General features: G+C 43.7%; 1 protein-coding gene across 1 annotated transcript; it reads right to left on the bottom strand.

Annotated features, from left to right (window-relative positions):
• Nucleotides 1–1,323: 1,323 nt before the first annotated feature.
• col1a1b (collagen, type I, alpha 1b) lies at nt 1,324–20,246 on the bottom strand. Its single transcript, XM_083932531.1, has 51 exons — nt 20,023–20,246; nt 18,277–18,465; nt 17,743–17,762; nt 17,504–17,542; nt 16,585–16,677; nt 16,050–16,118; nt 15,907–15,951; nt 15,726–15,779; nt 15,443–15,496; nt 15,288–15,341; nt 15,005–15,058; nt 14,846–14,899; nt 14,704–14,748; nt 14,510–14,563; nt 14,361–14,405; nt 14,118–14,171; nt 12,478–12,576; nt 12,335–12,379; nt 12,148–12,246; nt 11,999–12,052; nt 11,797–11,904; nt 11,578–11,631; nt 10,580–10,678; nt 10,411–10,464; nt 10,183–10,281; nt 9,912–9,965; nt 9,742–9,795; nt 9,572–9,625; nt 9,418–9,471; nt 9,218–9,262; nt 9,014–9,112; nt 7,663–7,770; nt 7,287–7,394; nt 6,710–6,763; nt 6,548–6,601; nt 6,313–6,420; nt 6,126–6,179; nt 5,971–6,024; nt 5,694–5,855; nt 5,444–5,551; nt 4,923–5,030; nt 4,758–4,811; nt 4,530–4,637; nt 4,380–4,433; nt 4,157–4,264; nt 3,988–4,041; nt 3,695–3,802; nt 3,323–3,608; nt 3,043–3,233; nt 2,694–2,936; nt 1,324–2,591 (listed from the first exon to the last, which is right to left on the bottom strand). Exons 1-51 carry the CDS (start codon nt 20,102–20,104, stop codon nt 2,445–2,447), a joined length of 4,347 nt encoding a protein of 1,448 aa, XP_083788657.1. The 5' UTR covers nt 20,105–20,246; the 3' UTR covers nt 1,324–2,444.
• Between the last annotated feature and the right edge of the window lie 3,522 nt (nt 20,247–23,768).

The following is a 23,768-nucleotide window of genomic DNA, read 5'->3' as shown; positions in this document are numbered from 1 at the left end:
GTAATATTAATCAGTTAGCATCTATTTTCAGCGATTTTGCATCTTTTTGTGGTGGTTTTGCATCAATTTGTAGTCATTTAGCTTGTGTTTGTGGTTGTTTTGCGTGTAATATTAATCAGTTAGCATCTATTTTCAGTGATTTTGCATCATTTTGTGGTGGTTTTGCATCCATTTGTCGTCATTTAGCTTGCGTTGTGGTTGTTTTTAGCTGGTATGTGTATGTTTTTGATCCTTTTTTGTCTATTTTCAGTCATTTAGCATCTCTCAGTGTTATATGTAGTCTTCTTGGTATGATGGGGTAAGTTCAACCGCTGACAAAAGCTAAACCTGTTTCAGTGCTCATATAGGCACCTGACTACAGACTAGAAGAATCCTGAACCTATCCTCTCAGACTTTTTACAGATATATTTTGGGTTGAAGTAAAAGGAGCAGCCACGTTTCCCTAATCTTTGCTGGTGTATTGTAATAATTTGACCTCTTCAGACCTCTAACAAACTATGAAAATGAAAGGGAACATCGCTTTGTTACTTGGTTGCTCTCTGATTATCGGCTGGTTATTAGAAGGAGTCGGGTCCAGAATCCAAAATGGTTAGGAAACATTGCTCTATTGCATTCACATTATCTTTATATCACTTTCTATAAAAGATCGACGATGTCTCTTTTCTCAAAGGGCGGCATCCTTTACATTTTCTGCTTTTGTTGCTGCAGGCCAGAAGCTCACACTGAAACCTGAACCACTTGTGAATCCATCAGGAAGCAATGGAGCAGCAGTTTTCTGACCCTTTCCCTTAAAGCAGCTGTTTGTTGCACAAGACATCCAGAGGGGGTCGCTGGTGTATCTTCACCTGATTTGGGAGTTTTTGGGGTCAGACACACATCTCCTCTCCTGTTGACAGTTTGGTCTGAGGAGGAAAAACTTTACTCTCAAATATAGTTTCCTATTTTCTAATGATAGTGGAGATTAAAACAAGGCAATAACATGAAAACTACAACGGTTACATGTCTGATAAACATTCAACGTTTTCTGTCTGATGCATTTTACACTACCATAGGTGGATTCAATAAAAAAGTAGTAATTAATGTGTATTGATGAGGAAAAGCCAGGTTGGATATTATTATTGGCCTTGCTTTCACTGCTGAAAGTTAATATAAATGTACTCGGTGCAACTGCTGTGGAACAGTTGATCCCTCAACTCTATTTCAGTGTAACATGCAGAGTCTCCTGGTGCTCTCTGAAAACGTGCAGTGCAGCTTTAGCGTATGGAGTATTTTCCACGATTTCACTTTCGCAACAGTTGCAAAACAGGACAGTGAAAGCTCAGCCACTGAGTAGACCACTTCACATGCTTTATTTCAGCACCCAAAATAATTAAAAACATCTCAATTTATTATACATGTACAAAATAAGTACAGAATCTCTCTTTTAAACCATGAAAGTGGGTCCGCTTCAAATTCTTTTTTAAGAAACCCTTCGCGAAAGACATCAACAAACAACATGAACAACAGGGTGGGAGACGTGTGCTGTTTTTTTCTTTTAGTGAAGAGCAGTTTTTACACAGGGGGGGCAAACAGACAGAGGGATCAACACTGAACAAATGTGCAGGGGAGTGATATTGAACCAGAGTCACTTTGCTTCTTTTATCTACAAAGACATGATTGCATGCATTACATCCGCAGAGATCACCTTTTCAGAACACTTAAGAAGAAAACAATTGCACTGCATAGACATCAAGAGAGTCAATTTAGTAGCACCAAAGGTTCTGCAGGCATTAGTGGCAATAATTACAGTATGACAGTGAGAGTTTCACCATCAAACACCAATAACTGGACCTCATTGAAATGGTAATAGCACCTTTGAATGTTTTTGATATCCCCACGATACACTTGTGTAAAATAAACCCTTTTCATTTAAGAAAAAACGGTGGTGTTATGAGGTAGCCATCTACATATTTGCAATGAAGGTGAGCTTCTTTGTTTTTTGCTCTTTTCGCTGTTTGTCTGAGCAAGAATTTAGAGAAGACACTTCACACTTTTTACAATTTATTTAACACCAGAAACATGGTACACATCACTTTGTTGTTTTCAATGTCCTTCCGCAGTGGTAGAAAATGGCAAAAGTCACCTGTGTTTCATTGCGCGTGTGGATCTTTTTTTTTTCTCAATCTCCGGGGGGAAATTTTACACAAGCATATATTATTTTCTTGTTGCCAGTGGAAACAAAAGATTCTTTTTAAAGTGTCCTTGTGGTTGGTTTTGGTTGAAGTAGCAGTCCCAAAAACTTCTCGTGATTGGGGAAAAAAAAACACAAACATCGTCTTCGGTAGAGTGGTTTTTAAGCATGTGGACCAATGGCAGCCGAATGAGTTTTGAATGCATAGACAAAAGGATTTTAGAGATGACTGCTAGAAAAAAAACAACAATGTCATGTCCATATTTCTTTCTTTTTACAAGAAGCAAACGGGGCCAACTTCGACGCCAAATTCCTGATCAGATGCACCAACATCCATAGGAGCAATGTCAATGATGGGCAGGCGAGATGTTTTTGATGTCTTGTAGTCGATGACTGTCTTGCCCCATGTGCCAGTGTGTGACTGCGGAGAGGAAACGCAAAGGAAGAAAGTATCAGAAACTGCTCAAGAAAGTGCGTTGTCATCTTTTATGTGAATGTACAAAAGCGGAGAGAGAGAACTCACCGTGCAGCCATCCTCGCTGACGCTGTATGTGAAGCGACTGTTGCCCTCGGCTCTGATCTCGACGTCGTTGGATCCCTGGAGAAGCACAGCCTTCTTCAGGTTGCCGGTGGCGGAGTCCATGTAGGCAATGCTGTTCTTGCAGTGGTATGTCACGTTCTGAGAGGCCTGGTTTGCCATCAGGCGCATGAAGGTCATCTGGATGCTGACATCCTCGGCATCAGCTCCATCGCTGCCATACTGGAACTGCGTGGTGGAGGGAGGAGAAGGGTGCATGTGCTTTACTGCCACTGGTCTAATACTTCATGAGGTTCATTTCTTTTGTGCAGGATTTTCGTTTATAACTTCTTACCTGGAATCCACCGGTCATGGACTCGCTGAACCAGACGTGCTTCTTCTCTCTGATGTTCTTGCTGGTGTACCAGTTCTTCATGGGCACGGTGGACTCGCTGGGGTAGATGCAGGTCTCGCCAGTCTCCATGTTGCAGTGGACCTTGACGGCATCCAGAGAGGAGCCCTGGTTGGGGTCAACCCAGTACAAGCCTGCAACAGAGCAACATAAAAAAAAATTAAATCCATGCCCATCTTTATCTTTGTCTCGAGCTACAACCTCGGCTCCGATCCACACTCACCGCTCTTCAGCTCAGGGTGGGCCATCTTCAGGTCACGGCACATGCGGACTGGGCTCTTCTGGGTACCATCGGGGCTGCGGATCTTCTCGACCCTCTGGGTCAGGGTCTTGAGGGTGGTGTCGACCTCCATGTCGCGATCGGCCATCACATTGGGGTCATCAGCGGCGCGGTAGTGGCCGCCACGGAAGGGATCGGGTGCCTTCTCCTGAATGGGCTGGCTGACGAAGTCGAATCCACTGCCGGGAGGTCCGGGGGGTCCAGCGGGTCCGGGAGGTCCGGGAGGACCCTGTTTGGAGACACAAGGAGTTTTACAAACTGGAGGCACATTCATTCAAAATATTCACCTAAAACAAGGATCATAGTGCAACTTACAGAAGGTCCCATCTCTCCATTGCGACCACGAGGTCCAGGGGGTCCGATGGGTCCAGGCAGACCGTTCATGCCATCCTTACCAGGGGAACCGTTAGATCCAGAAGGTCCCTATGAAGCAAAATCAATTCATAACAGTTCAGCTTGACATTATTTGCAAATGTGTCAATAATTATAAGACATGAAGTCAAGCTAATTGTTTATAATGTTTTTGTCTTGTACTCACAGACAGACTCTCCAAGTACCACATTGGCACTGAATTAATGTGCAAATACTTGTAAACCAGGTGTACTTACTCTAGGTCCAGCAGGTCCAGAGGCGCCAGCAGGTCCTCTCTCTCCATGAGTTCCCTAGAGGCAGAAGACAAATCAGATATTATGAATTTTGCGTTTAAAAGCTGGGACTGTTCGATGCAGTTATCTGTACCCTTTTGCTAGCTACCCTCCCACTTTTTGAGGTACTTACAGAGGGGCCGGGCAGACCCTGCATTCCGGTGAATCCTCTGTGTCCCTTGTGTCCTCTGTCTCCAGCCTCACCAGCCTCTCCTCTGTCTCCCTTTGCACCAGCAGGGCCCTGAATGGGAGCAGCAGGAGGTCAACAACATGCCATTTCAGGTTCGTACGATCACGAGTGAATTCAAGACTGGAGCAATATCATGTTGATGCTTATAATGTAATGATGAACATACAGCGGGTCCACGGACACCAGCAGGGCCAGCAGGACCGGCAGCACCAGCGGCACCCTAAAGGAAAGAGAGAGTGGGTAAAAAATCAAATCAAATACTAGCTGCACAGTGAGTTCATGTTGCTACATTTTTCAAAGTATAGAAGGAACTTACGCCCTCTCCACGGTCACCAGTCTTGCCAGAGGGGCCGACATGTCCGGGGGCTCCAGGAGCACCAGGGGGTCCTGGGGCTCCAGCGTTGCCAGACTCACCACGGTCTCCCTATAGAAAGCAATATTTTCGGTGAGACAATGCTAGGCAGCTAAAGGCTAATTTTGTGTTTCTATTGGGAGGCAAAACAGCCTTGTCAGCAGAAGGATGACAATGATGGAGGAGGGTCACCTTGGGTCCAGAAGCTCCATCGCGACCTGGGGCACCATCGTGACCGGCAGATCCCTGTGAAAGAGTATCGAAGGACGGTTGGTCATCGCACATATAACACAGGCGTCATTAACCACTGAATGCTGAATATACAGTATGTGTGACTGTCCGCTACAGGCCTCGTACCTCACGACCAGCCTCTCCGGAAGCACCGGACAGTCCAGGGGGTCCAGCAGGTCCGGGGGGTCCGCGCTCACCATGAAGACCAGAAGGTCCCTGCTTACCAGGCTCACCCTGAAGAAAAACAAGGTCAGGTCAAATGATGAGACACTGATACTGTACTACATTCAGTCATTCAACTAGATCAGTATTTTCTATGTGTCGCCTCTGTAAACTGGGTCCAACCAGGGATTTCCTTTGTCGAACAAGTTAAAACTATAACTTTACGCTTGTTTTTACTTTTTTATGTGCTTTATTCCTATTTATTATTAATCTTGTTATGTGTGTGTATGTGAGTGTGGGTTGTCTTCAAATATATGCTCAAAACTATTGATAGATTCATACAAATTATGTCTATGATCTTGCCATAATTATTTCCTGGCTGGAGACAGGTCTCCTTCACGTTAACTTTCAAATGATATATTGTATCTTTTTCAAACTTTTTATATGTGTAAATAAAGAACAAAAAGATCACGGTGAATACTCACAGATGGTCCAGGCAGACCGGGGAAACCACGCTCTCCACGCTGTCCGGGGAGACCGACAATACCACGCTGTCCAGCAATACCTTGGGGTCCGGGGATTCCAGAGGTGCCCTGCACAGAGCGACACAGAGCTCAGTTCAGTGTTCATGGTCGTGTCACAGTTACAGACACTTGAACTAACCACGTACTCAATTAGCGGATCACTGTCGTACATTTCAAACCTTCACTTATATACAAAACTATTAGCACTCACAGGGGCTCCATCAGAGCCAGGAGATCCCTTCTCTCCAGAGAGTCCAGCGGCACCAACGGCACCGGCCTCACCAGGGCGACCAGCGGGACCGGTCTCACCACGGGCTCCTCTTTGTCCATCTTTGCCGATGGGTCCGGTGGGTCCAGGGGGTCCACCAGCTCCCTGGAGAAATACGAGAAGAGGATTCAGGTCAGTGAATGAGACTCTGCAGGCTGCAGGCCACAGGCTGTGATGGCGATTTACAGACAGACTAAAGAGAAGACGAGGTGAAACTTACAGAGGGGCCAGGGGGTCCAACTCTGCCAGCGGGTCCAGGGAAACCAGTAGCACCCTACAGAGAGACAACAGAGGTGAGGCGTGGAGAAACCAAACTGGCATCACTGATTGTGTCGTCTAATTCTACATAGTGTCACATGTGGATGGGATACTTACAGGGGGTCCAGCACCACCACGAGCACCCTTAGGTCCAGATGGTCCAGAAGGTCCCTGTTGACAAAAAAAAAAAAGGAAAAAGGAAGCAGATTAATAATTAAGTCCATCTGGAAACTGGAAGATACTGTGACTTGAGTGTTTTCCATGATCACTCGAAAGTATGCCTTTGTGTGACATGTGGGCCTACCTGAGGTCCAGCACCTCCAACAGGTCCGCCGGGGCCAGGAGCACCACCATCTCCCTTGGGTCCAGAGTCACCACTCTCTCCCTTGGCACCAGGCTGACCATCAGCACCCTGAGGTTGGAGGGTAAGACAAGAACCAGTTTAACTCTTCTATTCTCTAAATTGTAACATAATTGAAAGCGTCTAAATCTGTAGTAAAATATCAGTTTTGGTATAAAATATGAGGTTGGATCCTTACAGGAGGTCCAGCGAATCCAGCAGGTCCGGGGGCTCCGTTCTCTCCACGCTCACCCTGTTTAAAGCAATGAGGTTCATGTCATGATATCTTGCATCTTATACTGAAGAAATGAATCTTGTGCATCTTGTGTTGGCTTTCTAGTCCTCAGTCGGGCGTACTTACAGGGGCACCACGAGGTCCAGTGGGTCCAGAAACTCCAGCGGGTCCACCCTCACCCTAAAACCACAGAGGTGAAGAATAAGGACAGGTCAGCAATTATTCTTAACACTCATATTGCAAGTCTTACCACCGTAATCTGTACTTCTGTGCTCTTGTATGGTTTCTTTTAATGCTATCAACCGGCAAGCGACTGCAAATTGAACCTGTATGTCTAAATCTGGCACGTTTACATGATGGACTCAAGTGCTTATGTGTTTGCATTGCTCCTTCTTAAATTAAAAACACATAAATGTTGCGCCAAGAAAGAAAATTTAAGGTGTCCAAGTTAAAACCGAACTGAAATCCTGAAAATATCAACAGCAGAACGCGTTACCAACGACAGGCGTATGGCTTGTTTTTATACTATCATACTATTTGAGATAATGTAACGTAATTGCACGAGTATGAATGAAGTGGAGGAATATTAAATAAAAGTAGACCCTGTTTTATGTGTATAAACATGATGGATTAAAGACACTGTGAGGAGACGATCCAGCAGAGCTCATGAAGCTGCATCACTGGGTTAAAACCCTGGTCTCACCTTCTCACCCTGAGCACCAGGGGGTCCGGGGACTCCAATAGCACCAGTCATACCACGCACGCCATCTTTGCCGCCGGCACCATCACCTCCCTTGGCTCCACCATCGCCCTGAATAGAGAAAGTTTGTTAATCTTACTTGTGATGATGTTAAAATCAGTTTACTCGTCCTTATTGAGTGACAGGAACCCAAGTATGTTACATAGAGAAACTTTCTTTACATTTCACTCACCACTTTCCACTAATAATAACAATAATATTAAGTATTATCAAGCTGCTTTTGTCATAACTAACATCAATTGTAGTTTTCATGCCCCTAAAGTAAAATTAAAACTATAGATTTGGCACTAGAGTCGAGCAGAACAGGCAAGATACTTACTCTCTCTCCCTTGGCACCGGGCAGACCAGAAGCTCCGCGCTCACCGGGCATTCCCTGCATACCAGGGGCTCCCTGACCACCGGGGGCACCGCCAGCACCAGGCTCTCCCTGCACAAACAGAAACACACAAATTCTTATCCATTGATCCTCTTCAATCAGCAGCAAGTGGACTGAAATCTGCACTACACAGTGGACAACAATGTTTGGTGAATGTGCAAACAGGGAAGCTAAGGAGACTAAAGGGTCATTTAGCAGCATTTTGAATCCAGACTTTATTTAAATCCATAATCTATAGTGTCAGTGTCGAGAAAGTGTGTGTTCTACGGCAGCTTCTTGTTTGCCCTCGATGTCTGTGTGTTGCATCTCGTAGCTACATCCATGGTGGATAACAAAGGATGGAGAGCATTGTTTTCCTTCTTATGTGTGGTTACTCTGTAAGCAACGTTTTAATACAGGCTTGGGTGAAAACGTAAACGTAAACCTTTACTTTAAATGTAAATAGATGAGCACTTGGGGATGAGGAGAGTGCAGATGTTTCAGGTTAACATTATAAAAGTAAAGAAAAGAGTCTTCTATTCTCATGTTGACCATCTCAGCTGTAAATGTGTGTGAGTATGGCTGTTTTATACAGTGATTCATCCTTCTGCTAGTAGGAATTTGTCTTTTGTGCTCCTGGATGTATATTGATTTGATTTTAAACTTTATTTTTATTATTATTATTATTCAGTTGGTTATTTCCCATCATTCTATGAATTCTTTTTCATCTTATTTGTATCTTGTTTTTTTTTATTTGATCTATGTTTTACTATTCTTATTGAGTAGGTTTAATTTGCCACGTTGTTGTACATTAATTATAGTATTATATCTGTGTTTTTTCTAGAGCTGCAACAAATGGTTGTTTTTGATGTCAGTTGATCTGTTTTAATGACTTGTTTGCTCCATAAAAAGTCAGAAAATCCAATAATGACGTCCTTTAATGTCTTGTCTCATCCACAACTCAAAAATATTCAGTTCACTGTCACAGGTAAGGAAAGAAACCAGAGAATATTCCCATTTAAGAAGCTCGAATCAGAGAATTTGGACATTGGAAAGCAAATAATCCTCTATCAAAATAGTCGGCAATTAATTTGATAGCTGACAACGAATCATTGCAGCTGTAAAGTATTTTTTGCACCGCTGCATTTCCTGTGTGGAAGGTGCTGTATGAATCAAGTTTATTATTATTTTTAACCCTTTTGCACTTAAAACTAACATTGTTTTTTTTTTTTACATTGTGTTTGTTCGTTTTTTTCTCATTTTAAGAGTTGTGCGAGAGCTGCTCCACCTTTTTTAAGTGTTTTCTTAAACCTACCTTGGCTCCATCGTTACCAGCAGGTCCAGAAGCACCACGGGCTCCAGTTGGGCCGCCGACGCCGGGGGCACCGCGCTCACCAGGGAAACCTCTGTCGCCCTAAAGAAGAGGAGAGGACACGAGGGTCACGACCAATTCATCTCAAGGTTTTTTTTACTAGGGATGATGAAAAAAACGCTTCTCAAACGCATGAAATGTACTCACTCTTGGTCCAGATGGGCCGGGGGGTCCAGACTCACCAGGGCCGCCCTGAACAGAAAGAGGGAGAAGGGAAGTTGAACTCAGGAGGAACCAAAAAACAACAGGTGTATGATGACAACAAAACAGAAATAAGCTCAAGTATATCTGAAGAGCTGCTCCTCCACTAAATGAAATACACATGGAGATCTTTAGGCGACTCTTACCTGCTCACCAGGCTTGCCAGTCTCACCAGTAGCACCTTGGGGTCCGGGAAGACCCTGCACAAAGAATAAAAGGTGAACAAGCGGATTTGTGCCACAGCTCAGAAATACATCAACAAAACTGAACACAGACTGATGAGATTCTCCCAAAACGAACCTGGAATCCGTTAGGACCGGCGGGTCCCTGCTCTCCCTTCTCTCCAGCAGGTCCCTGAACACAACGAAGGAAACTGAATGATGAGAAACCTTAAAGCAAGATGCTTTTATGTCATAGTTCAGTTTATGTTTTTTAAACTTATTAAGTTAAGTTGCAGACGGGATACTTACAGAAATACCAGAAGGTCCAGGAGCACCAACGTCACCGTCTTTGCCAGGAGCGCCCTGTGAGCAAAAATCCAACCCATTATCAACGGTTTTTATGCTCTTTTTGTTCTTTTTTGTTCTTTTTTTCTGATCAAAAACATCTTTTACACAGGTAGATATATACAAGTACTCACAACAGAGCCAGCGGGTCCACCGGGTCCTCTCTCTCCGGGCTTACCGTTCTCACCCTGTGAAAAAGGTCAAAATCAATACATAAATCTGCTGTAGAAGGGATCAGTATTTCCTATTTTATCTTATTTTTACAGGTTGAAAAAACCTCATATAAACACTAAAGTAGATATTACTAATAGCACGGATAACATTAACAAAGGGATTAACAAACTAGGAAGAAGTGATCCTATATATTTCTGTTCTGAAACAAAGTGAGTGGGGCCGTTGACTCACAGCGACACCCTTGGGTCCGGGGAATCCCATGACACCAGGCTGTCCTCTGGCTCCAGTAGGGCCAGCGGGTCCAGAGCGTCCATCTTGACCAGGGGCACCCTAAACATCATCAGAAGACAGACAGGACAATACTGAAACACAGCCTCTCCTTCACGATTAAATGGGCTGTTTACAGGCTGCAGTTCTTCCTCATATGAAATCCAGTTCCATTTGTGAGTCAGTACTTACAGCGGGTCCAGATTTGCCGTCAGCGCCGGGGCTTCCGGGGCTACCAGTCATACCCTGAGGAGGGAAGGCCATTCAGTGAGTATGGACACAAACAACAGCCCATATTGAGTGTATGTTTAGCTTTAAGGTTAAAGAGAGCTTCTGTGTTGAAATGTGCTGCAGAACTCACCTTGGATCCAGGTGCGCCAGGAGCGCCTGAGGTACCAGACTCTCCAGTGGCTCCCTGAGCTCCCATTGCACCATTGGCACCACGCTCACCAGGGCCTCCCTGTCATACAAGGGAGGGAAGAGTCAGGAGAAATCTACACACGTGGGTGATGTTTATGGCCTTAATTTGACTCCTAAAACATGAAAACAAGGCTGCTAATGTCTGACTCTCTGACTCTCTGACTGTTCTCCCCTTTAATAACCCTTTATCATGAGAACCACGGCCAAACTCACAAAGTTTAAAGTGGTGACACTGTTTTATAGCTGTAGTGAAGATGTTGGTACCATGAAACTATGAAACTAGACGACCTAAAACATCCTCTGGTACCGCCATGGTTAGCTTGTCGGGAAGTTGTTAAGGCTAAAAACTGGCATGTCCATTTTCAAAAGGGTCCCTTGAACTCTGACCTCAAGATATCTGACTGAAAATGGGCCACATAGGTACCCGCAGGTCTCCCCTTGATACACACACGCCCACTTTACGCTAAATCAATGCAGTTTGGAACATGCAGTGCAAATGTGTTATTTTGGCCTATTCTAAAAGAGTGTATTTTACACTTTTTGCACATTTCTGCACACTGGGGTCCATAAATAGTCTTGGATTACATAAATTGGATCTGACTAGAAAGCTGAGACTCTGGTGGACTCACTGAACCCTGTTGTATTAATGTGTGATGTTGTTAGTCACTGTAGTAACATTTTTATTGTAGTGAGAAACTTACTGTAAAAAAAGAGCTGTTGTGACCTCTAGGATTATTAAGACCTAAAGACCTAGAGATTGGATCCGCCCCCTCGTTTGAAAGTACCACGTACCACCTCTGCACCCCACTGAGGTCTAATCGCCTAACAGACTCTCCAAAAGCTTAATTTTATTGTGCATCGTTTCATAAATCCATGTGTTCGCTCTAAATGAAGCCTCTCCTGATTGAAATGCATCCCTGACCTGGTCGGTTAACTCACCTTGCCACCAGCAGCTCCATCAGCACCAGGGAAACCACGAGCACCAGGGGCACCCTAAAGGACAAACAAGCATGTCAGTAACTGTGGTGTAAATGCTCCCACTTCAGGGGTGAATCCCCCTGGGAATTTAATGTACCGAAACACAATCAGAGTTTGAGATCTAACGGGAGCATCGACAGTATCTAACAGGGGTTTATGGGAAAAATAATAATAACATACACGCTCTCCAGAGGGTCCACGGGGTCCAGCACCACCGGGCTCTCCACGTCCTCCTCTCTTGCCCTCCTCACCAGAGGGGCCAGCGAGTCCCTGAATTCCGGCGGGGCCCTGGAAAAGAAAGCAAGTTCGTTAAAAACCCCTTTTCACCCGAAAATTCCACATAAAATGAAAAATTCATATCCTATGTGTTTTGAAAACTTACAGGCTCTCCCTTGGCACCAGGCTCTCCCTTAGGACCGGAGGCACCGTGGTCACCCTGTTGGCAGAAACACACACGTTTCATCTCAGGTCTCCGTAACACCGAAGAACAATTTGACACCAAAATTCACCAAAAATCAATGATCTACTCACGTTGTTACCCTTGGGACCGGGAGCACCGACAGCTCCCTGAGCTCCAGCAGGACCACGAGCTCCAGGGAAACCAGGAGCACCAGCAATACCAGCGGCACCCTGTGGGATTAGAGAGCCGGTGTTCAGAAGAACGCCTCACGTGCAGGACTGAAGCGGACCAAATGTGATCAGTGAGCACGATACTTACAGGAGAACCCTTAGCACCAGCAGAACCATCAGATCCGGAGGCACCCTGATGAGAAAAGAAGGAGATAACAATGTGTTTAGCGCTGATTTTGCATTTCTATTCTTCTTTTGGAAAAGATTGTGTGAACGAATGAATCGACTCACAGCAACTCCAGCAGCGCCAGCGGGTCCTGGGTTACCAGCCTCACCACGGGCTCCTTGGGGTCCATCATTTCCACGGCCTCCAGGAACACCGCTCTCTCCCTGTGAAGGGGAAGCAACGACAGCTCAGACATCTGCAACTCGAATACTGTAAGTTTCTTTTTTTCTAGTTTTTGGTTCTGTTGTGATAAGTAGAAAACTCTGCGTTGATTTATTAAACACAGACTTTTAATAAATCAACGCAGAAGTCATGAGTGTGTGTGCGTGGGAATGTTTTTGTGCCCCTGCAGTTACAAAAAAAAACCTTTTACGTGGTTTGTTTTAGCACTTTTCTTGTTTTAATGCTGTTTTTATGTGTTTCTATGTTTTATGTGTTGTCTGCTCGCTGTGTGAAACTTAATTACTGTATGTGTTTGACAAGTGCTTAATAAATTAAGATATCATCGTTAATCATCAGTTACAAGTCCATTTTGGCAAGTCAACTCTAAGATGATTAGATTAAATACACACTTAAATGACATTTTAAAGTCGTGTTAACACTCTATAATAGTAGTTTATTGATGCTACTGGGAAATAAGTCTTAATTCTTGATAATAAATCAAAGTACAAATAAAGAGCTTAAATTGATTCATTGCACTTATGCGGAGAGTAATTGGATTGTGCTGTTGTAATAGCCCTGGTTATGCAAATAATCCGTGTGTGTGTGTGTGTGTGTGTGTGTGTGTGTGTGTGTGTGTGTTGTGTGTGTGTGTGTGTGTGTGTGTGTGTGTGTGTGTGTGTGTGTGTGTGTGTGTGTGTGTGTGTGTGTGTGTGTGTGTGTGTGTGTGTGTGTGTGTGTGTGTGTGTGTGTGTGTGTTTGACTTCACGACAGGTACGTTTTATAAGAGGTGGGGGGGGGGGGGTGCTGATGCCATCTGGTGGCGACAGTGTTCACCTGAGGTGTACAGATTTGGGGCCGAATGGTTTGTTTTCAGGCTTTACAGCACGCTGGCTAATGGTTGACCCCCTATAATTGATCTGTTACATGTAGAATTAAGATTAAGAATGTATGCTAACGTCCCCTACAGCCCGTGTAGGGTGACAAGACTTAAAACTACTGACAAACATCCTATTTATGAACAAGACCAGGGAGACACTGAGACCTGTTATCAGGTGGATCATGTATTCAGTAGTGTCCCTGGCTGTGGGGACGACCCTTATCTGAAGGACTAAGGAAGAGCTGCAGTTTTAAAGGATTCAACACGCACCATGAAATAGTGCATGTGAGTAAATGCTGCATAGTGCACTTTAAATTTTACTTACATGTCACTGGTTACGTGCAGTATTATCATTCAACCTCCCAAGACACACCCCTCTGTATCCGTCACACTGAGCCTTTACTGCTCTTCTGCTGCTGCCGCGAATGTTTTGCACACTTGTTATTATATTATTATTATTATTAGTCCTATTGCTTATATTTTGTACTCGATTGCTTGATAGTCTGTACTTTACGTTACTATATTCTTTGTGAAACAATGTGTGAAAATGCAACGCACCGTTTGAGGCCCCTAATTGCGATGTCGTCGTGCTTGTGCAATGACAATAAAGATCTCAAATCTAGAATCTAGAACCTAGCGAAGGCCTTTTCCCTATATCAGACTTACCTTAGCACCAGCACCGCCGGGGAAGCCAGGGGCACCAGCAGGTCCAGTGGGTCCCTGAAGGATAATGAGACTTGATGTTAGGAGACATCCTCAAAGGCTAAATTAGAGGGAAGGCTAATTACAGAGCAGTGCATCCAGCCTTTCGGTACGACATTAGGCAGTGATGTCACCGCACAGTTTAATGGTTAATATGACCTCATTTACAGGTCGAATTAAAGCACCTTGCTAAAACATTATACTTACAGGGGGTCCAGCGGCACCAGTGTTGCCATCGTTACCACGAGCACCCTGAGGAGGAGATTAAAGTGATTTACAGGAATCATATTTGTGTCAAAGTATGAACTCAAACCAAATATTATTACAGTATAACAGGAATAGAAATGTAAGCTTACAGAGGGGCCGGGAGGTCCGGGGCGACCTCTCTCACCAGGAAGACCACGAGCACCCTGGAAAATACAAAACAACAGCAATATTAGCTTTGCAATGCTCTGGAGTCATTTACTCCTTATTGTAGATATGAATCAGATGAGACTCATGTGTGACCTTAAGAGCGATTGTGTTAAATTGAGATGGGACAACAACGTACCATGGCGCCGGGGATACCGTTCTCACCAGATGCACCAGACTCTCCCTGTGGACAAACGCAGAAGGAAGAATGAGCGATAAGAAGTTCCTGTATCGTACGAATTCCAGCTTCGGTGAGCAACAGCACGATCCCGCTGTCCTACCTTGGGGCCAGCAGGTCCAGCGTCTCCCTTAGCTCCATCCAGACCGCTGAATCCCTGTGCACAAGAGCAATCCAGGTAAGCTTCCCATGTATTATGACGTCACAACAGCTTGAAAAACGGTGATTTTTATTTTGGTATTCAATGCTCTTCCAAACTCACTCTGTGTCCCTTGATGCCGGGGAGTCCGGGGGTTCCGGGGAATCCACGGGCGCCCTGCAGCGAGAAATGTGTCAGAAACACCATGCCATTTTTTTGTACAACACTTTAATATTTAGGATTTTCCGCAACTTGTGCACTAGTGCTCCTGCTGAACCGACTGGAGATGTATTCAAAATGACCTTTTGTGCCCACGCTGACTGACAGGTTTCACTTAAAAGCCAATGTGGGAGTCATTTTTGGCTAAACCATCTCATGACCTTTGACCTCAATTGGCGTCACTTACCTGAGGGCCAGCGGCTCCACGCTCACCGGGGCGACCAGCTTTGCCGGGCTCACCCTGTTGCAGATGAACAGAGAGAAGGTTAGTCTGTGTAAACACCTCACAGGAGCTATTAAATGTCTGTAGACAGGGATGGAAATAATCAAGAAACCACTTACATCATCTCCGTTCTTTCCGAGGGGGCCTGAAGGACCACGGGGACCCATGGGGCCCTAAAAACCCAAACAAATGAGCGGATTAGCACCAAATGAACGTTGACTGTTTGAAGTAAGTGTGTGAATATTCACTATGTCATGAAAGGAAAAGAAAGAAGGGTGTGAAATGTGTGTCAGTGTGTCAACAGGAAGTGGAACACAGGAAGCAGCACATTAAAAAGAACCAGTATAACACAGACGAAACAAGAGAAACTTTTATTTTGCTGAATATTTCACTAATACTCACAGAAGCACCGGGCTCACCGGGCTCACCGGGGGGGCCAGTGAAACCCTGAGGACCCTGATGGACAACAAGAACAACACATCTTTAATGTTTATGCATTTATCTTCGATGCGTCGTATCTGATCCGAGAAAAACTGGATGTTGATGAATGTCATATCATCAAGACTGTCATTCTAATACTTACAGAGGAGCCAGGGGGTCCAGGACTACCACGTTGACCCATGGGACCCTGTTGAGGAAGATTAGGGGGGAAAAAGCCGTTAGATTCTCGTTATTATTTAGTCTAAACAGGAACAATGAAGGTGCATTGAGAAAGGTGCATCCTACCATTGGGCCGGGCTGGGGTGGGCCGCTGGATTTGGAGTGGTCGACATAGCTCATTTGAGGAGAGAAGTTCTGTGAAGAGAGAGGACAAAGAGAGGAATTAGCCCCCGGAGAAACAGGCTTTGGTGTCTGATGTAGCACCTGAAAGGTCACTCTGAATCCTGCTACAGTATGAAGGGATTGTGATATATATTTGATCCTGATATTGAGTTAAATGTGACGAACGCTTAGTGGAACTCTCGTGTGTCACAGACTGATTAAACGGCTCAGATCAACACTGGATATTCTTTTTTATTTATTTTTTACGGAGCTAACCCTGAGCGCCAGGGAGCTGTCTGCACTCCCTGTGCTGAAACAAACACGGAGGAGAGTTCCTTCTCTTTAGCACATGTGCTCTTCTACTGATGCAGAAATTGATTATAGTATTAATAAGAGAGTCATCAAGAGAAGGACATGTTTTTTTAAAGCTGTATGTCGTCTGTCGTCAGAACTGAGTCATCTGTAAATCCATCTGTAAAGACTTCCTGATGATACTTACTCCGCCAAGTCCGGGAGGGCCAGGGGGGCCGGGAGGGCCGGGGAGACCAGGCTGTCCATCAAATCCATCGTTGCCAGGAGGACCGGCGGGACCCTGCAGACAGGTAAAGCAGACAGTCGCTTAGCAACAGTCTTAACCAATTATTTCACGTTTTTATTTATTCTTAAGTTGCCCTGCAGGGAGAGCTCATAACTCATAACCAGAGCAGAAGATGGCCTTTCTAATGAATTATAATCTATGTTGACAAACGAAACTGTTACACATGCTCCATATTTGTATCTTTATATACTTTTTGTGTAGCAATGCTGTTTATGAATCAAATAAGTTGACATTAGTTTGATTTCTAGTTCTTGCTTGTGTTACTACCGTATTATGATTATTTAACATTACGTCATCATTTTATAAACTCGTTTGCGTCATGTGACCTTTGAACTTCTCATGACCTGTTGACCCTCTGACCTACTTACAAAGGGTCACCTGCTACAATTAGGTCACAGCAGCTTTACCAGCATTTAGACGAGTCTGGAGGGACTAAATCAGCAAAGACTGTGTTCATTTTCACATTTTTAGCCTGTTACTGGTCGAATGTATAACAAAGTAAAATGCTACACCTTTAAACTATTGAAAAAGCTCATGAAAATGAATCAACCAATGCAGCAATGATGCATATTTTGTACTGAATACGCCAAAATGATGCAGCACAACAGGGAACGTTGGGACAAATGCATCTAACTTCTATCTGACAGAAAAGAATCATATTCAAGAATAAGACAAAGTGGCTTATACACACTTCTTTATTTGTTGTTTGTTTGTCCTTGTAGCAAATAAATATGAATAATAGTTTAAAAGAAAAACTGGAGTAATCTGCATTGAAGGGCAGAAAAAGTCTCTTGAACAGTGAGAGTGAACTGGGACTTACCTCGTCTCCCTTGGGGCCATCGCCTCCACTTACTGGTGGCTATGGATAGACAGAAAAGGGCAGTTAGGCTACGCTGCAATCTTTCATGGAGACTGTAAAAAAAAGTGCATCCTCTGGAATATAAGCAGGCGTGATGACAAACTCAACTGGGCCATGCAAGCGTCTCCAAAGAGAGGCCGATATGAGGTTTGAGTCACACACATATTTCTAAGTATAAAACAAAGTTAAAGGATAAATACCTCTGGTGGAACCTCGGGCTCTGCAGAACCAACGGAGAAAAAGAAAGCATGAGACACATTGATAACATTTACAAAAGCATGTAAATGTTTAAGGTCCGGGCTGGGGCTGATTACAGCATCAAATACAGCATTTCATAGCATTACTTAAAGAAAAGCATGTTAATTTGAATCTATATGACGTGGAAAATGAGGAAAATCAATGGTGATGAATGTTTTGGGTGATGTGACGTGTGTTGCACCCTGCAGTGTCGCTGCACAGGTAGGCATGCTGGCGAATGACATATTCATTGCCAGACTTCACCAAAGGGCAGGTATAATCCACCGTTAAAAGAATGCATAAAGTGAAATGGTAAATCCAAATGCGATTCTTTTCGGAAGGAAAATCCTCAGGAGAGCCGGCAGGCTTAGGGCCTCCAGTCCATTTGTGGCCACAGAGCCGTGGATGGTCAGAGGTGAGGTGGGGGGCACTAGGTGGCGCCACAAAGCTAATTAACCACAGAAATGGTGGGGAGGAGGAGGATGAAGGTGAAGTACCATCGATGCAGACAGGGCAGCACTCTCCGTCTGGGATGATGGGGTCGGCACAGTCGGATGTGTCCTCACAGATCACCTCGTCGCACATGACAGCGCCATTGTCGCAGACGCAAATCTGGCAGGGCTCTGGTTTCCATACGTCCTTGTCGTTGTACAACTGTCCGTCTAATGTGCAGCTGCCGAATGTGCCTGAGTGGAGAGAAGCACAGTGAGTTCAAAGTATCCCAAAGGAGAGTCAGACATCTTACAATTCTGTCTCATAAATGCACCAAATAAACGGAATTATGCGCCACGTGTTTGTAAGATGTTGAGCCTTGGCTACACCTGCACAGGTGTGCATCATATGGGAACCCGATGGGCCCAAATGTCTTAGATCAGACACTAGACTCTTGCAAGACAACATTCAGTAAAATAACTGTTCAGTCAGTTCCCCATGCACAGCTGTATTTTCCTTTCAATACTGAGACTGTGAACTAATCCTCTCTTGGCCTCTGACTTGTGGCCTTTTTTTCTTTTTTCCTTACAGTGATTTTGTAAAAAGCTGTTCTCCAACTCATGTCATTCTAGATTATGGCTTCATTAAGATGTAGCAGAGTTATATAAACAGCTCTTTTAAAAAAATAATCTGGTGTTTATTTATGAGCAGGCATAGAGCTTTAAATGAAGCATAACATCGGTGCCGGTCTGCAGGAGGTCTACGGTGTTTGGGCCTGGTAAATGTTAGAATCCAGGCCTCACTGTGCCACAGAACAAAACTTTTCTCCTGGAAAAACTCTGGGTGGAAAATGACAGTGGGTCTAATCACTTTTCAGGCTGGTGGATGTGTGGTTGGGCCTCGGAGGAGGTGGGAGGACTGAGCTCCGGAGGGTGGATGCGCAGTTCCAGTGTTTTGCCACTAAGCGACGCTGTTACCCCACAAAAGCAGATCCTCCGCACCCTTCTCTGCATGGTGATTAATTGATGTCTAGACTTTTTTTCTACCGTCGACGTCATACTTAGGCGATTTTTCCATTGTCCCTTTTTCACCTAACCAAAGCAGATTTGACACAAACTGGATCTAAATGTTCTTTAATGCAGTGAACCATCCACATGAAGCCTCAGTGCAAACGTTTAACCTTATAAGTGCTTCAAAGGTCTCCACTTTACCAGGTTTGGTCCCTCAACAAACTTGATGAACTTCTGATGCATTCCAACTCCTGAGACTGTTGACGAATCTGAGACTAATCTGAGACTTTTACTGAGGAAATATGCAACTGCTAGAACAGGCTTTGGCACATCTTTGGCACATTTTTGTGAACTGGGATGATTTTATTCTAAAACTGGTGGAAAATACTTTGCACTTATGCACTTAAGATTTCCTCATTTAATTTGTCATTTTTCTCATTTCTTTATGCTTGTGCTCTGCTTCAACTCCCTTTGAACTCCTGCCATAGCTCATCAGAGATAGTGCAGCTGCTCGGGTTTGCGCTCCAGCGCGAGGACGCACAGTGAGCATGTATGTGCACGTCAGTGAAAGCGGCAAACAATAGAGGAAAAAGTTATATGAACTCATATTGGCTTCCAGATCTCCGCAAAGAAACGCAAATCAAAACGCCTCCCTGCGTAACAACTTTCACACTCTCTGCGCACTGGAGTCAGAGGACGTTCAGTTCCAGCGAACTGCTCAGCATCCTTGCGGGCTCTCCACATCCCGAGGGTGCCACAGTCCCAAAACAACTCAAATCAATGTTTGAAAGGGATACTTACTATCATCCTCGCCTTGACCTCTCGCCAAAAGCACCGCTGCGCTGAGCAGCAGCGCTAACCGAATATCCACAAAGCTGAACATGTCTAAATATTAGACATGTAGATTCTTTGCGACACAGGGGGAATCCTTTTTTCTCCTCAGACACCACTCATACAGGGTAGGGTCGGGTGTGTGTAACTCCAAATCCAGACCCTAGCAGAAACTCCCTACTGCTTAAACAAATGACTTAGCTTGGCTTTTATATGCCCAAACTTTTGGGGAGGTCCCGTGCGCACCAGATAACTTGTACATGTTCAGAGTCAGAGTCCCTCCTTCATCAGAGAGGGGGGCCGTCTCCAAACATGTCAAACAAGTTCACGTTTCAGCGAAAACGTGGACGGTGAGGACGCTCGTCATTTACGCGCCGGCTCACCACCGTTCAGACGCGTTTCATCCTCTTCTGCTTCTCCATGGACTTTCCTCATTAAGGCTTTTGTTGGGCTGTTTTGTTTTTTTCGGCATCCAACTTGAGACATTGTGTTGCTGAGCTGACTCTCAATCCTCTGGACACTGGATGATTTTATTTATAGAGCAGGTCATTTCCAGTTGCAGCCTTCATTAGGCCCCAGTTTATTAAGGATGCGCTGAGGACTGTTTTTCTTTTAGTTTTACAGGAAGATATTTTATTTAAATTCCTTTATTTTATGACAGCATGGGCTCAGTGGTTTCTTTAAAGAAGAAGGGAATGGGTTCAGAATGATGTCTTTCGTGCGCAATTTACGCACGGAGCCCAAACCAGATGGAGATTCAAATATTACCAAGATGATGTGAGGATGCATGTAGACTTAACTATTTTCTATGTACAAGTACTTCAGATCTTCTTTCGTTTGCAGACATTCTTCAGAGAGAATCATAATCAGGGTATTATATGTATTAAAACTCTGACATCTATGTGTTTTTTAATTCTTGGTCTATACACGGTCTTAAGCACATACCAGCAACTGCAGCTTCACACCAGCATACTGTTTATATAGACCACATGTATACATTATTAAATGTATTTGCACACACACTGAACCCCTTCATTATAAAGCACCTGATTCCTTCCTCCACCACTGTTACTCCTTCAGACAAATACAGTGTGGGCTACCAATAGTACTTTTGTCTTTGTCTCCATTGACACTAATCCAGAAGCCAAAACCAAGTGTTTTAACGCATTTACAATAACCTGTTTTAAAAATCCACCTTTTCCAAAGGAGACATGGCCATCCCATGATGTTAGAGACAGGGAGGGAGGGTGAGAGGGAGGGAGGGAGGGAGAGAGGGAGAGAGGGAGAGAGGGAGGGAGAGAGAGAAGAAAATTTGGCAGATCCACAAAGCAGTCTCGTTACACTATGGACACGTTGCAGCTTCTACAACTATAATATGGCCCAAACTGACCTTTCTGCTGTTGTCTTCTACTTTTTCTGACATTCAACCCAAAGAGCCCATCCTGTCTTCAGTAGTTGGACTCACTGAAGAATCTAAATACTAAACATTCAGAAGGCATTTAGCCGGATCCAGGAGTGGAAATTGTGTAATCATATTTTACTGTATGTGAGCTCAATAGTTCAGGGGAATGAATCCATTTTGAGAATGAAGAGTTTATAAAATACAGTATGACTGCTCTCTGTGCTCATTAACGTACATTACCTTGAGATTAAAGTGTTATTATGTTCCTGTGATTGTCCTGACATTTGCCAGAAAATGCAGCGAGTAATAACCTGTGATGGGTTGAACGGCTCTTCCGACAGAATCAGTTCCTTTGAGTTGAGTTGAGATGAAAATGAATCAGACCTTTTGTGTTTTGATCAAACCTTGATGCATTACATTTATAAAGATAGAATATTGATTTTAATGCACTGGTTCTGCATCTCACCTGTAGGAAGGCTATGTGAGCTCAACACAGTGTTACAGCAATGTCACTAACCTACGATATTTCATTCAAGTAGCAGATGGCCTGGTTAGAGAGTCAATTTTGTAGCATTTTGTAGCTAACATGCTTACTATATCATGCTATATGACATACTTACTAGATCAACAACAAAAACAAAATAGACCACAACATGTCTGAAATGTCGATAGCTAACAAACAAAACAAAACTGAATCTATTTGGAAGAAAAAAATAGAAATGCAATGAAAATAGTAAAATTCAAGCAGCTTATGGAAACTAACGTTACTAGCTACATAGCCTACTAGCTTCATTAGCTTCTAAGTATGAAATCATCATAGAGGTAAGTTCTCCCATGATTGAGAAATTACACAAAATATCCAAAAAGATCTTAAAAAGCTCACTTTTTTTATCTGAAGCATGTTTTATCTAGCATGCTAGCTAGGCTCTTACAACAACCATAGTACATCAAAGGTATTAGCTATAGCCTTCTAGCTTTAGTAGCTACTAGGTTCTATCTAAAATACTAGCAACAAGTTGAAATAAGTTTCCCCAAATTATCACAACTAGTAAAAAAAAGTTTATTGGCCAATTATAATCTATTAATGAGTCTTTCAGCCATTTGGACATCCACGTGTACACGGTCGGTGCAAACATTGGCTTGATATTGTTTCAGCTGCAGTGTCTGAGAATTTTTTTTGTGGTCAGTGATTTTGTTTGCGCTAAGCGGGTAGCCTACGTTTTAAGCATCTGTTCCTCGTCTAATGAAAGCCGGCTTTCTGCTCAAACACCTGCCAAACAGACAGACGCCTGTCAATCTCCATTTCACTGACTCTTCACATTTTTCCTTCCATATTTTCCATAAGGTGCACTTGTGTAACACGCATTGCAGCCTGCAGGAGGTTTACGTCACCTTTCCTGAAGCGTGGAGATGCTGCTATGGATTTTTCTGATAATGTAAATTTAAATAAAACTGCAACAAAGCTCTCCTGTATGTGTGAAGAAATAGGACACTTCTAACTCCCACAAGGTCACATTCAAAATAAGACACAGCCATTTAAGCGACTTTTTTTCTGGGGGATAAGAAAAGAAAGGATTTGATAAAGTCACAGTTATCACACATTTCAGGGTGTTTTGAATTAAATGAAAATAGGGAAGTCCTGTTTCGAGCGATCTTGTTTGACAAAGGAAACCCATTTGATAAGACATGTGGGTGTGTGCTGTCTCTGTGAGTTTGACTTAAAAATCACCTTTTCCACGGCACAGTAGTATGACTTTTGGTTTGATTCTCTTTCTTATATCCATGTTCTGAAAAAATGCTGTTAAAATATTGTATTTCATCACGAGATAGAAGCAGTATTTAAAGCAGCACTTTCTCAGTGACTTTCCATGAGTGAAGTGAAGCCGAAGCTCACAGGAAAGTGTTTAAATAGAACTGGTAATTTTCTGGTGTTTGGAGCTGCTGCAATCTATAATATATTCTTTTGTGGCGAGTCTCCCAGAGTTCAGACTGGTGGTTTGGGTGAAAGCGTTCAGAATGAGTTTATAGCGTTTCTGCTGCATTCGAATATCCTACCACTTGTAGCTTGGAGCTACATGTTTTCTAACTTCTGGACAAGATATTTATCACATCTTAGCAAAGAAATCACCGTCAGTTTCTTCAGCTAAAAATAACACAACTTTCAGGACTGTCAACATAGGTCATCACTAGGAATCCCTTCTTTTTAGACAGTGCTTTTTAGCCATAAGAGAAGAAGAAGTACAAATATAATAGAATTGAAGCCACCAAGCTTTGCCAAATATGACAAGATTTGACAATTCTGAGTTTGTCACGG

This window comes from Echiichthys vipera (assembly GCF_963691815.1).
Source record: "Echiichthys vipera genome assembly, chromosome: 18".
Classification (NCBI taxonomy): domain Eukaryota; kingdom Metazoa; phylum Chordata; class Actinopteri; order Perciformes; family Trachinidae; genus Echiichthys; species Echiichthys vipera.
The sequence above is the reverse complement of the archived record's forward strand: the minus strand, read 5'-3'. Positions and strand labels throughout refer to the sequence as shown.

Coding starts and splice junctions, on each gene's coding strand:
- col1a1b (XM_083932531.1), bottom strand. CDS start 20,104: ATGTTCAGCTTTGTGGATATTCGGTTAGCGCTGCTGCTCAGCGCAGCG. Junction 12,380..12,477: donor CTGGCGCTGCTGGAGTTGCT/GTGAGTCGATTC, acceptor TTTTCTCATCAG/GGTGCCTCCGGATCTGATGG. Junction 5,856..5,970: donor TTGGACCCCCTGGCCCCTCT/GTAAGTTTCACC, acceptor GTATTTCTCCAG/GGAGCTGGTGGACCCCCTGG.